At 43.3% G+C, this 15,277-nt stretch overlaps 2 protein-coding genes across 2 annotated transcripts in view; both read left to right on the forward strand.

Moving 5' to 3' along the window:
• Positions 1-15,277, forward strand: part of LOC147021817 (receptor tyrosine-protein kinase erbB-4-like) — a 504,112-nt gene that overhangs the window by 418,918 nt on the left and 69,917 nt on the right. The window contains exons 21-22 of the mRNA XM_085892208.1: positions 3,389-3,544; positions 4,570-4,645. Of these exons, the coding sequence (XP_085748334.1) occupies positions 3,389-3,544; positions 4,570-4,645 (232 nt within the window). The remainder of the gene's footprint in view (positions 1-3,388; positions 3,545-4,569; positions 4,646-15,277) is intronic.
• The window catches only part of LOC147021819 (uncharacterized), a 389,465-nt gene continuing 386,857 nt past the window's right edge, over positions 12,670-15,277 (forward strand). The window contains exon 1 of the mRNA XM_085892211.1: positions 12,670-15,055. Coding sequence (XP_085748337.1) covers positions 13,256-14,815 — 1,560 coding nt within the window. The 5' untranslated portion in view covers positions 12,670-13,255 and the 3' untranslated portion in view covers positions 14,816-15,055. The remainder of the gene's footprint in view (positions 15,056-15,277) is intronic.

A 15,277-nucleotide genomic window follows, 5' to 3' on the forward strand; every position in this document is an offset into this window, starting at 1 on the left:
TGAAGTCTTCTCAATTGTGTCATGATAAATGTCAATGTTGATGGTCTTCTGATAAAACTTGCATAGCTGTTAAAAAAAAAGTCAATGTATGCCAATTTCAGCAGCTTGAAGTCATCTTGCATTCAATCACAGTAAAAAGTACCTGGGAAAGATTCCACAATGACTTCCCTTTCTTCTTCCACCATCTGATCCCATAATTCCTGAATCTCTAATAGTCTAATGGCTGGCATCCAGGCAAAGGCACTTGAAGTTTTTTACATGTTGAATCACTAACAACCTCAGTAAAGGTTTGCTTTTCACCCAATCAAAATGAAGGCAACTTTAGATCACTCCTCTGGGCTCCAACCTTTCAAATTGACCAAAGAATAATCTTTGAAAAAAATTGTCTTTCCTCAGACTCATTTTATCCCTTCTCTTCATGATCGTTTTTCTTTCTACTCAGATGAAATGCAAGCTTTTTAATTATCATCCAAGACTGTGTAGGATCTGATCATCAGTTTTGGGATATGCTATTACAGCAGATCATGTGCCTCCGGCTCCTGCTGGGAAATAAAGATAATCTTACATTAACCAAAATATTGTGTTGGCCAAAGGATGCACGTTTCTAGATTCACAAAATAGAACATATCATACTGCACTGCTCTGTCCTGCACTGCACACAAAAGTCTTGCACATCACAAGAAATATACATATTGCGAGGAAGAATGTCTTGTAACCTCTTTTTGGAAAAGTGTCAGCTCCAATGTGTGCATGGAAAATGGAATATCTCATCGTGAAACCAGGGACCTTGAGAAATTGCACTTCCTCCAGAGGTTATTAGCAGGAGAAGGAATATTTTGTAGTTTTGTAGTTGGTACTTCTGGAGTTTGAATGTAAGAATACAAGATTTGTCTGTGCAAAGTGATGTTGTGGTTTACATTGCAGTTCTTGACATTTTCTGCATTAGCTAACCATTGCAAAGGGACCGACCCTTGGGTGGGATCCTCCACAGCATCAAATAAAATTTCAAAATTGTGCACTTGTCCATGGAGGGAGAAAGATTATTCATTTATAATAAAAATAATAATAAAAACCTGGACCATACTCTATTTACAGAGCATCAGTGCAGTTTATTTGCAAGGTTTATACTGGGTGGTTTCTCATTACCTTCATAGCATTATTTTTCTGTGCTCTATCCTTTAAATGCTGAGCATCAAGCAATGAAGCAGCATATACCAGGTTTTTAAGGTCTTTGGTAAATAACTTGGCCAGAGTTTGAACCACTGACCTCCACGACTCAAAACAGATTCTCAAATCATTGCACCACTGAGTATGGTTCATTCAGTTATATATGAATCAAATAAATTATTTATCCCAGAACACTCAACAGAGGATGCTGAGGGGACAGTGAAATGTACCATAAAGAGCAACATGCTGTTTATGAGTGTAAAGAAAAAATTGATCACTCTGTGAGGAGACATCGCTGAGGATAACAGGCGTAACTCTAAGCAGGAAGTCAGGCGCCATGCCCGGTAAAAGCACAATGTATATGTGAAGAATGCCCTGAGCATCACATTGAAAAAGAAGCATCATATCCAATATCAAGTGTCTGATACAAAAAGCCACATTGATAAAATAAAGCCAATTTATTAACTCCACCACCAAAGGTGGAAGTAGGTTATGTTTTCACCCCTGTCTCTGTTTGCTGCTGGAATTTCTTAAGTGATTCTTCACCATTGAGATATGTGGCCAAAAATGATATATAGCATGATATCTCAAAAAGTTGTGGACGGATTTGGACAAAACTTGGTGGACATGTTGGGTGTGTAGCAAGGAAGAATTAATTAGAAGATCTGGCTTCGAGAATTTTTAAGTGATTCTTCACCATTCAGATAGGGCCAAAAACGATATATGGCATGATATTTCAAAAATGTATTGGGCCCGATATGTTCTTGTGGATCAGATATTGCATGGTGGAGGTATGCGCTCCACCGAGTGCTCTTCTAGTTTATAACTGTAACTGTAAATTCCACAACCTTGCCTAAAATAGTTAGGAAGCTGACAGGCCTGTTGGCACCATTCTTCGATGAGTAAATCATGGTGATGCTCGCCAATGTTTCATTTGGTTGAGAAGAGGACTATACTCAAGCAAATGTTGAAAATAATAGACATATAAGCCAGTTTAAGTATCTCCAAGCATATATCCTGTGTGGCTGAAGATAACCCTGAAATATATCCTCCGTTTGAATCTTTGGCCTCAGTGCTCAGGTTTGCATTGTTAACCTGCTTTGCCTCCACTTGATGGCCCATGATTTCTCTTCCATAGGACAAGGTCAAGCAAGCCTCACAGATGTTCTTTTCCCCCACGACCACAAAATTGTCGTGGCAGAGACATTATTACCATGATGACTGCATGTGCACCATCATTAACAGATTTCTTGCAGAGGCATACGTGTTACACATTCTTTAATCAACATCACCACATGAGGGTTGACATCATTCAGACATGGTTTAAAGTGTGCTCGTCCTTATCAGGGACACTGTGCTGATGTTTCAAAGCTTGGCTTCAATCCCAGAATACTGTGGAAAGTGGAGCATTTGTCCGCAACGTGTGGAAATGGTGCCAGAGTGCTACTGAGTATCAACTCCCCCTCATTAACTGCAGAATATGTCATATCTGCATGAAATGTAGAAACCCTCACTTTGATCAGTATAAGAAGTTTAACAAAGCAAATGCTCTCAAATATATGAGGCAGGCTCCTTGTTATCAGCAAACAGAAATAAAATCAAAACAAAACAAAAAAAAAGGAGTTGCTTTGTTGCTTCCCCAGGAAGAAAAAATACATTATGGTGGATCTCGACATGTCGGGAAGAAATATAGTGCATGAGGATATGTGATGTGAAAATGACCACACCTATGTGGAATGAGAAATATAAATTAACCATTGGAGAACTGTGCGTAGCCTCTGGGTAAATACAAATAGGCAGAACTTGCCCTTGTATAAATTTTTTCTTCTTTTATTACTCCAGGCATGAGTTATATACAGATGGAAATTGTATTGGAGCAAAATCACAATGATGAAGTGTAGCTTCCCTTGACTTATAAGTATCTTCTTTTCAAAGGATATCCGAATGCTCCCGGCTGCTTTTGCATTGCCAGCGTGATGGATTGTTTTGAACATTACTATTGATTTTGCTGCAATTAATATTGCTCATCTGGTATTTGCTAAACCTGAGCAATATCTGTATAATTCACCTTGCTCGTCTTGATAACTTTGTCATTCTGGGTTTGGCCTCTTGGCTTTGCTCAGGAGTCAAAATTAGTAAATTGCCTCAATTATGATTTATCTCTAATCGACTCAAATCGAATACAACTTTTCATGACCTTGCGTTGTGTATATTGCTGCAGGGAATGTTGTACCTTGAGGAGCAGAGACTTGTACACCGAGATCTCGCTGCACGTAACGTTCTGGTGAAGACACCTCAGCATGTCAAAATAACCGACTTTGGGCTGGCACGTCTGCTCGACGTGAATGAAATGGAATACCACGCGGATGGTGGCAAGGTAAGCTGGTTTAATCTCTCAAAATGGTGATAAAATGTTTCACAGAAAAATCTCATGGCTTTTCTTGTGATCCACATGAATACAACAGATTATATAAGAATTGGTAACTAAACTTTGGCTTCTTAAGTTTACTGTGTGAATCCCAAAGATAATTGTCATATCGTACTTTAATTGGTCCTTAAACCAGTGCCTTTGTTTTTAAACTAAAATTAGAACTTTATGATTTTAAGAGCTTATTAATTTTTGTGAATTTGTTTTACCTGCTTTCTTGCAATTGTGTTTATCCTGCTTTTAGTCATCTGCTTCTTTTCACACGCAGCAATTACCATTTCCAATTCACTTGCCAAATTGAAAGAAGAGATTTTTTGTAGCTCAACGCCTTAATTTTGGGATAAATCACCATTTCTCTTTGGAATTGTGAACGCAATTAAGATGTGAATGGTGTTCTGTATTCAATTGTCTCCTGATTTCACATTTTTAATCAGTAATATATTACTTTTTAGTACTGTTGTATTTATTGTTCATTTGTGGAATCTGTTCACATTTTGAGACTTATTTAAATGTTTCTGGATTGATTAGACTGCAATTTTGTTTTTAATACAATAATCTATTCAATCAGAATAGGGTGTTAAGGGTGTTCATAATCTTAACATATGTTAACTATATTGTCATCTTCGCTGAGTTAGTTTGCTGCAACTGTATGAAGAGGTGTCGTAGTGTGTCGTTCATTTGGATTAAACTTCAATGACTGAGCAGCAATCAGGAAGTTAAAAAAAAGAAACAGTGATTGGAATGTAAGAGGGGAATGCTGTGGAAATAACAAATAGTTTGCAATGGGAATCAACATGCTTACCTGTACAAAAGACAATGTATATGCCAAAAATGTCAATTTGAATCAATGCAGATCATGTTTTTCCAATATGAAAGACTAATGCATCAGGAATTTGTTGCTGATTGATAAACAATTAACTGATCTTGAATTACATTTTTAAAATGTTTTTTGTTTTCATTGCTTTTCTCTATAGATGCCAATCAAATGGCTGGCATTAGAATCTATACAACACAGAATATTTACGCACCAGAGTGACGTGTGGAGTTATGGTAAGAAACAGATAATTTTATTCTTTATATGGTATGTATTTATTGGTTATAAACTTTGACTTTGAGAAATATACATTAGAGCTAATAGAGTAAGGTGGGGCAAGATTCTACCCCCCCTCCCCCCCCAACCCCATATTACATACACATACACATACATATGTGATGGTGTGAGTCGTCACTTTTGACAAATCCCCTCCCGCCCCCTTCCAATGGAGTGCTCACTAAGCGTTGTGCATTTTGCGATGGCTGTATAAGCCAATGTGGGACCCGCAGCATCGATTTCAAACATTGCAGGTATAGAATAATGCTTGTGGAGATTGACGTTAGCAGGATTTCCTTTATTTCCTCCACTGTCTCTTCCATGACAGTAGTGGGTACCGGGAAGCAAGTGCCACACCAGCTATTACTGCAAGCATCCTGACCAACAGGAGATGCCACACATTAATTTGTCTGTGGTGCACAAAACAGTTCTGGGAGAAACCAGGAACAACTTAAATTTTATAAAAGGCTCTTCTGGCTAAATGGATGCACAGGCTCCACCAAAAGGCATGAGGTTAGTTGAGCTACATCCCCATACATTTCCTTAGGATTGTACTGCAGCTAATACCAGGAAGATAATTTAATTCTCACTTTTATAGAGTAGTGTGTTAATACACAACACAAACATACACACAACACATAAACGATGGCAGCAAGGGGGCGTTGGCATTATGCCACCTCCCTCTCACCAGGGACAGAAAAGACTGAGGGCAGCGTTGAGTAAATCAGTTTTGAAGGCAGTGAAGACCGAGCTGAAAATGGCAGCTTCGATGGGACGAACTGCACATGAGGTGCCCAATATCACGCCATCTGACACATTTTATGACACGGCCTGGCCCTGCAGATTGGTAGGACTTTTGACCCCATGCTGATGGGAGAGAAGGCCCAGGCTTTGGCGAACTTCCTCTTGCAAAGTTCTGACCGTTAAGGACAAGAGAGACCAAGGTTTGTGGGATCAAGGACCTCTCCAAATACAACGACATGGATAGGATTGAGAACCGAGCTGAGGATGGCAGCTTTTGTGAGGCAGATTTTGTTAGGCAGAGTTTTTGTTTTTTTGAGGCAGAGCTGAGGACGCACGTGACACCCGAGTTGTGCCGATTGATATGCGTTTGAGACACGGCCTGGCACCCTGGCCTTGCCTTGCAGCTTCCCGAGTTTTGCCGACTCTATCCCGTCGGGAAAGGACGAGACCAAGGAGGGATGGAAACGGGGTGGTGGGGAATGCAGGGAGGGGGGTGTAATTTTCTTGGTTGACCGGTAATGTTCTGTTTCTGACAACTTCCAGTCTCCTTAAACCTCTTGTACCGCCTTGTAGTACGTGACATTGTACTTCAGGATGGATGGATGCTTTTTGTTAATCAGAGCACGGAAAAGGAGATGGCTTGGCCCATAAGACATGGTTCATTGCTGAGGTGAATATGGATGCTTCAGGACTGGGAAGGCTCTTTTACATGGAGCGCTGATAAAGAGATGGCTTGGCCCATGAGTTGTGGTTCATTGCTGGGGTGAAGATGGATGCTTCAGGACCAGGGAAGGTTACATTCGGTCTTTGAGAATCGTGATTGGAAAAAATGGCCGGTGGTGGCGGTGCGTGCGTGTACACACACACACACACACACACACACACACACACACACACACACACACACACACACACACACACACACACACAAACACACACACTTGTAATTTATGTACATATTATGATTGGTCAGTGGATGTGGGTAGGTTTGGCAGAGAAGTGAGTGAGGAGATGGTGGATGAAAGAGAAGGGCATTACCGTTGCTTCTCCTCGACATGACGAAGAAGCCTGCTCGATTCTCATGTTCATGCTTTGTGAATTTGTTTGCGCGCTTGAGAAAAATGTGAGCCATTACTGTTTGGATGAGTCGTGAAGCATGTTCGTTTCTGAGAGGAGAAGAAGAGTGCATCTCTCCGCAACAACTCGGCGTGAGCCCATTGTTTGTTCGAGGAGGAAGGCGGGCCATTGTGCTGAGCGGACCTGGTACAGAGATGAGGATTGAGGAAAAAATCGGCGGTCAGGACACAAACAGGAGCGTGAAGGGAGGTTCTGTGAGGAAAGCGATTGAGACAATAGATCTGGCTGGCCACCCTCGACATGACGGAAAAGGCAGTGTGAATCCTGTTGTTCGTTTCTGTAAATTTGCGCATGTGTTGGAGCAGGATGCTCACCATTGATTGTTTGGCCGGGTCGTGTGAGACGCGTGTGCCATCGAGGAAGAAGGCGGCACCATTTTGCAGAGGAGCGGCGTCGCCAAGTGCGATCGTGAAAAGCAACTGTATGGCAGTTTCTGAGCCTTGGTATTGAATATCACCGCTCAAATTGCCTCCTGTACGTTTCCCACCCAGAGAGCATCTTGGCACCATTTTGGGTACGGTTTTCCATGCAGGACGATGCGGGTCCGATCATCAAGCTCTAAAAGATCACTTTCTGGACCCAAAGCTAAGTGCCACAATAAAGGAGGGATTTTTGTTTTATTTTGTCTTTCCCCTTGTCTGTATTAAAGTTTGTGTGGAGATATATCAAAATTAGCTCTAAATTACCTCGTGTTTCATTACCTCATGCTTTGATTTATTTTTATTATTACGCTCTGATTTATCCCCATTATGAATACTTGATTTATGTTCATTAAACCCCTCTTGATTGAGATTGCTGGTGTCTGTCTATTCGTTGTAGCTTCGAGTATAAACCCTTGTCCTCTGGGGTGAATGCATCTGGTACATGCTTCGTCGCTCTCCCGTCCCGCAAGTGCCATAATCTCGAAGGAACTTGGCTGTTTGTCGACAAGGGAAATCATTCGACTATCCATCCCGGTCGGTGTTAACCGCCCGTCCACGACAATTGGGTTTGGGGATTAACGTGGAAAGGCCACTCCCGCGCCAATATATATATATATATATATATATATATATATATATATATATATATATATATATATATATATATATATATATATATATATATATATATATATATATATATATATATATATATGTACACGTGACATATAAATTCATATTATAGACACATGCATTATAACCACACGCACACGCACACGCACACACACACACACAAACGGAGGTGGATACTTTGAGACCTCCGTTCCATCTCCTGAGCCCACCCCAGTGTGGGGGGCAGCAAAAGGCAAGCAGCACTTAACAACAGCAACTTGCCTGCACACACACACACACACACACACACACACACACACACACACACACACACACACACACACACGTACTTGCTCACACGTATATATTGTTGCGGACCCAGGGTCAGGGGCAAGGAAGACCACGAGGGGTGAGCTACCTTGGGTTCCCACCAGACTCACCAAAATTGCAGGTCGTCGCACACGAATAGCTTCATGACACGGCGTGTCACAAATCGACCGTGAATGACAATAGCTCGACCACGTGACTTCGGGTCCACCGTTTGATACCGTTTACCTAAAGGTCACGTGGTATAATTACCGGGGGACATGCCCTTATATTTATATTATATATAAATTATACGTGGTATAATTACCGGGGACATTCCTTGCTGAAACCGGATCACCTTACCAGATCAGATGCAGCCGAGTGTACCTGCCAAGATTGCACCGGCTTGAAAACAGATCGTTTGGCGATATTGCTCCGGCTAGACTGGTGTACGAGCCATGCTGGACCAGTAAAGGAAAAGACGAAAATGAGCTGGGAACATTTCTAAACAATAATTTATTTACAATCAAGCAAGTGAAGGTATGTGGCTCATTGAATGGGGTTTATTTGTATGTGCAGCAGGGATAGCAAGGAATTTGTTGGGTTCAGCAAAAGGCAAGCAATCTTACAAAAGCAGACTTATCCCATTATAACTTCTACAATCTTAACTTAAAGTAGGACAGGCGCATCACATACATACACACACAAACCTGAGGAAAATTAGATATAGCCCAGAGAGAAAAAGAGAAGATGAGGATACATGGCCTCGCAATACCTGGCATGGTCGATGGACCAACGCAACCCATTACACTTAGGGAGAGGTAGGAGGGAGGAATACTGGTGGTGTCTAAGGAGTGGCACTGGGTGGTGTGGTGTAGTGCAATGTGGGGGGGAGTGCGGGGGGTGCGGTGTTGTGCCAGAGGAAAATGGGATTGCGAGTCAGTAATGATGCTCTTTTGTGCATCCATAGGAGACAGGATAGAGGAGTGGATGGAGAGAGAGAGAGAGAGAGAGAGAGAGAGAGAGAGAGAGAGAGAGAGAGAGAGAGAGAGAGAGAGAGAGAGAGAGAGAGAGAGAGAGAGAGAGGTGAGGTGAGGTGAGGTGAGGTGAGGTGAGGTGAGGTGAGGTGAGGCAAAAGATCCTAGTTATGTACAGGTCTGTGTGTGCAGCGTATACCTCCATGGGACACTCCACTTGAGCATTCCCACCTCGACATGTGGCGCATTATCTCCAGCTTGGTCACTTTGCCGGGGCTCATGGCAACAAATGCCCCACACTGATCTTCAAGCAGAAGCACGTCCTCACAATCATGCACCAACAGCGAGTGAAGAGCCAGCGAAGGGCAGAGACAACGAGGAGCTAATAAGGGCAGAGAAGAGGGGGGAAAGGCTCCACGCTCCACCTTTTATAAGCCCCGGGTAAAGGGTGGGGTGATGACCCGAAAGCGACATGCTGTGACACGAATCCTGTTTCTCTATTGAGCCACAGCAGCCTTAGCCATGCACTGCCAGGCTCTCGGTGCCGAAAATGGTCTCAGACACCCATCCGGCTCGACAAGGCCTGGAGCTCTTGACTCAACATAAGGTATGAGCCGGCACCCTGGCCCTGATTGTGCTCCAAGTGCAGTCTGAATGCCGAATAGCAATGCATGCCGCCAACCATGGGCCCTCTCTCATTTGCCAAAATGCACACCGGGCACCATCCCAAACTCCCGGATCGCCCTTCCTGCTACTCCTCCTCACCGCCCCTGTCTTGCCATTTACTGGCTATTGGACGAGGGTCATATCAATACCACGTGCTCATCCGGGACATCCCCGGTGAGATGCAGTCGAGCTATTAACATCCGTTGCTCGGCCCCACTTCGCACGGGCCGAGGACAGTCCGAGTCATGCAGCACTCCTCCGTATAGTGGGGAATTGTAGCGATGCAGAGGTATGAGGGGGTTCGGGAATTTTTATCCCATGTGCGGGAGTCGTTTGTGGGTGAAGTGGTGAGGTTTGGTGAACGAGGTGTGAAGCAAGGTGCAATGCCAGTTGGAAATTAACGCACAGATTTGAATTAAATAATGTTGCACGAAGCCCGTGCGCAAATTGTGTAGTGTTTAATGGAGGGAGTGTGGTGGTTCAAAGTCACGGGAGGCATCGTCGTGTGCTCATTACTCATCACATTTTGCATGGCGTGTGCACTTGCTTGCCTGTACCATGGATAAAAGTAAAGGGTTGGAGTAGAAATCGGAATAGGAGATAGAGATAGTTAATAGACCAAGCTGGAAAACCCACGCAACGCACTTTGTCGCATTATCCCACTAGACATGAGGGGAAGGTCTAACTGCATAAAGACTAATGAAATAACTGCCTGGGGATCGCTGTATGTTGGGTGCCATTGCCTTGGAGGCATGCAGTTTTGTAGAACTGCAACTACGTGTGTGTGTGTGTGTGTGTGTGTGTGTGTGTGTGTGTGTGTGTGTGTGTGTGTGTGTGTGTGTGTGTGTGTGTGTGTGTGTGTGTGTGTGTGTGTGTGTGTGTGTGTGTGTGTGTGTGTGTGTGTGTAATATACAGGGTGTTCAAAAAAGACCTAGACAACTTTGGTTGTTCATATATTTTGAACCACAAATGATACAATGATACCCTTTTGTTTATATGATGCAGAAATTCGTAACGTTTTGTGCACACCATCAACACACTTCAATATGAGCTCTGTTTGTCATGCACAGGACATCAAGGCGGTACACGAGTTCTTGCCATGTTCGGCTCAGGATGTTTGCCTCCACCAGTACACATGCAACCGTGATCTAAGAACGAAGTTTTTGTAGGTTTGCCACCTTGTCGTTGCAGACATCTTTGACAAACTCCCACAGAAAAAATATCAAGGGGGGTAATGTCTGGTGATCATGGGAGCCAGGTGGTTGGTCCATCTCGGCCAATCCAGTGACCTGGAAAATTTTCATTTTCAAAATAAAAAGGATGGCTTGAACGACGAAGGCCCAGTCAGGGGGAGCGCCTTCCTGTTGAGAAATTATATCGGGTTGGAGGTCTTCAGTCTGGGAAAGCAAATCCTTCCAACATGTTCATGTAAATTGTTGAGGTCACTGTATCCTCCACAAATAAAAACAAATCTAGCAAGTGGTCATGAAGAAGGCCACACCACACATTGACCTTTGAATTGTCACATATGTGTTCAATGACCATGTGGGGGTTTTCAGAGCCCCAGATACTCACATTGTGCTGGTTGACCTACCCCCAAAAAAGAAAGCAAGCTTTGTCTGTGAACCTGACCTTTTTCAGATAATCTTCATTATCCTCTATGCGACTGAGCATTTCGAAGACAAACACCTTGCGTTTGGGTCCATCATTTGATTTGAGTTCCTGCAGAATCTGCACCTTGTTGGTGTAAAGCTTCAGTCTTTTATGCAAAATCTTGGGGGTACAGTGGTGGTTGGTAGTCCCAGTTCTCTGGATGCGTGTCAAATTGATTTTCTGAGACTTTGTTAAAATGATTCACACACTCGTTCAACGGCTGCGGCACTTGTGCTTGGTTGACTGGTAATTATCTGTTTCTTCAACTTCCAGTCTCCTTAAACCTCTTGTACCAATCTCTGATACTAGTCCGCGATGGCAGATTCCTTCCATACCTTGCCTGGATATTACGCTGAACATCAGATCTCGTCTCGAACCATTCGACGCACTGAGTTTTCTCCTGTGGAGTCACCATTTTCTTTTGTATTAAACTACCAGACCTGAAAACAAAGAAAACCGTATGAGTTTCTGTGTCATTTAAACAAAGGGTATCGTTGTATCATTTGTGGTACTAAATATATGAACAATCAAATGTGTACAGGTCTTTTTTGGAACACCCTGTAAATTGTGCTGGTTGACCTACCCCAAAAAATGAAAGGAAGCTTTGTCTGTGAACATGACCTTTTTCAGATAATCTTTTCAGAATAAATTTTCAGAATAAATATGCGCGTGCGCACGCACGCACGCACGCACACACACACACACACACACACACACACACACACACACACACACACACACACACACACACACACACACACACGCACACGCACACACCGAAGATCAAGGACATTACACGATGGATTTGAAAAGACGGTGGGACTGAGCGATATGGACAAGTATAGGTTCTGCAAGATAGAATCAGAAAGTCTGAGTCATCTGCTTTCAGGATGCAAAAAACTATCAGAACAACTTTACGCAAAACAGCATAACAACGAATGCAAAGTGATTCATTGGCATATCTGAAAAAAATTCAACATCCCAGTTTCAGAAAACTCTTGGAAGCACAAACCAAGGTCAATCATTGAAAACATGGATGTTATGCTTACGTAAGAACTGATTATCCCATTGAGTGTGAACATAGAAAACAAAGCCATGTGACCGGACATTATTCTCAGAAACAAAAAGGAAAAGACAGCATTGCTGATTGAGATATCAGGACCAGGCAATTTTGGCTTCAACAATGCAGAAATCAAGAAAATGACCAAATACCATGACATCAAGCCTGGTGTTGGCTTAGTGGTTAGGGTGGCGGCTTGGGATCCTTGGGTCCTGAGTTCAAGCCCCGTTGGGCTGCTGAATTAATACACCAGGAGGTTGACTCAGCCTGTCATCCATCCGAGGTCAGCAAAATGAGTACCAGTGTGTACTGGTAAGGGGGACACTGGTTGGGACACGGCTATGCCGCTGATGCAATAATGCAACCAGCAGCCACAGGCTGCACTCGATAAAGAGAGACCAGGACATCAAAAATGAGAGCAAGAGATCTTCGAAGCTGAGGAGCATCAAAATTGCACCAGTGATAATTGTAGCAACAGGAATAATAAAGAAGAACCTCACTGAGGTTTTGAAACCATTCCTGGAATATTACCATAAACGAACTACAACTGGAGGCAGTCCGGGGTTCGGTGACTATCCTGAAAATAGCCGTCGGAACAAAACTCTGAGAACAACAAAGTTGAACAGATTGGTCCACGGACTGTGATACATTACACTGAACAACAAATTTCAAAAAAATTTTTTTACTGGAGATGTGTAAAGTGATTAAGACTAATTTGGGTACGCTGATTTCAAAAATCATAACCGTTTTGCTGTATCACGTCAGGATTTTCAGGAACAGAAATATTCCCATTGCCTAGAAGTCAGGATTTCAATGAAATTTACATATGTCTTTAACATGTCTATTTCGTACAATTGTTGTTAACTTGTGTTATATTTCTTTCAGATAAAGACGAGTAGGCGTTCCTGTACCAATCATCCTGACAACTTCTGTTATGTCTGTGGTCGGTATACCAAAGAAGATCAACAGCGAAGTATATCTACAGCAGTGAAAATGAAGGCCGCCTACTTTCACTACTTCGGGTGTAAGGTGGGGGACCAAGAACAGAGCTGGGCACCACACATCTGCTGCACAAGCTGTCACACAACCTTGACTCAGTGGTTGGTGGGCAAGCGCGCGAGCATGCCATTTGCGGTGCCAATGATATGGCGTGAGCCGCAGAATCATCATGATGATTGTTATTTCTGCTGCACAAGCATCGCCGGCTTCAACAAGAAGAATAAAGGTCACATCAAGTACGCTGACTGCGTCTCTGCTCGTAAACCTGTGCCTCATGATGACGAGAACCCCGTTCCAACACCTCCAGCTGATCAGAACATAGCTGTAAGCAGTGGTGAAGAGGATGGTGATGATGAACCTTTTGAACCCGACACTCAAGAATCACACCTTCTGAACCAGGGAGACTTAAATGATCTTGTAAGAGATCTCTCGCTGTCAAAGGCGAAGGCAGAGCTGCTTGGATCAAGGCTGCAGCAGTGGAATCTACTTGAACCTAACACCAAGATATCCTTGTTCAGAGCACGTCACAGAGACATGGCTGAGTTCTTTGAGATGGAAGACACGATGACATTCTGCAGTGACATCAACGGTCTGTTGAAAGAACTTGGGTGTGATCACGATCCTGCAGACTGGCGCCTCTTCATCGACTCGGGGAAGAACAGCTTGAAGGCTGTTTTGCTCCACAATGGCAACGAGAAACCATCAGTCCCACTGGCTCACGCGTTCGGCATGACAGAGACCTATGAGACTATGCGGCAGCTGCTTGATTCCATCAAGTACAATGACTTCAACTGGCACATCTGCGGAGACGTGAAAGTGGTGGCGCTGTTGTTAGGGCTGCAGTCAGGCTACACGAAATACATGTGCTTCCTTTGTCTCTGGGATAGCAGAGACGACAAGAATCACTGGACGAAGAAAGATTGGGAAGAGCGAAAAGAGCATGTACCTGGTCGACACAACGTGAAGCATGTCGCCCTTGTCGACCCAGCCAAGGTTTTCCTTCCACCACTCCACATAAAGCTCGGCTTGATGAAAAGTTTTGTACGGGCAATGGATCTGAATGGGCGTGGGTTTTTATACCTCAAGGAAAAGTTTGGCAACACCTTGTCGGAGGCCAAGATCAAGGCTGGTGTCTTTGTTGGACCGCAAATCCGACAGATTATGAAGGACGAAACTTTTCCGACAACTCTAAACCCCAAAGAGCTGGCAGCGTGGAGGAGCTTCAAAGCTGTGACGGACAACTTCTTGGGGAACGAGCGCGCGGACAACTATGAAGAAATAGTGCAGCAGCTGCTGGAGTCCTTCAGGAAACTTGGCTCCAGGATGTCCCTGAAAATCCATTTCCTACACCAGCACCTGAACTTCTTCCCTGACAACTTGGGAGCAGTCTCGGACGAGCACGGCGAGCGATTCCACCAAGAGATTTCACTCATGGAGACGCGTTACCAAGGGCGGCACAACCCGAACATGATGGGCGATTTCTGCTGGTTCCTGCATCGTGAAACTGACACAGAGCAGCACAAACGCAAAGCCAAATGCCTAAAGCATTTTTAATTACATTCTAGTGGAGTTTTTCTGTAATTTCTATAATTTTGAAGCATTCATGATGAAATAAATGAATAAATGAATTTTTGTAAATTTCATTGAAATCCTGACTTCTAGGCAATGGGAATATTTCTGTTACTGAAAATGCTGACGTGATACAGCAAAACGGTTATGATTTTTGAAATCAGCGTACCCAAATTAGTCTAAATCACTTTACACATCTCCAGTAAAATATTTTTGTTGTTCAGTGTTACCAAAGCGAAGGTGGATGCTTTGAGTCCTGGAAGGATTTTGTTCCACCTTCTCAAACCCGCAAATGGAGAAAACAATGACCGACAGACACACACACGCACACGCACACACACATATTCTTTTACACAGTATATTGAACATTTTTCATTTTAAATTCATGGCTATATCGTCACTTACAGAGCCCTATTGTGCAGACATTCATAATATTGAACATATAGC

Source organism: Eptatretus burgeri, chromosome 8 (genome assembly GCF_056783735.1).
Source record: "Eptatretus burgeri isolate ZD-2024b chromosome 8, Ebu_testis_v1, whole genome shotgun sequence".
NCBI classification, from domain to species: Eukaryota; Metazoa; Chordata; class Myxini; order Myxiniformes; family Myxinidae; genus Eptatretus; species Eptatretus burgeri.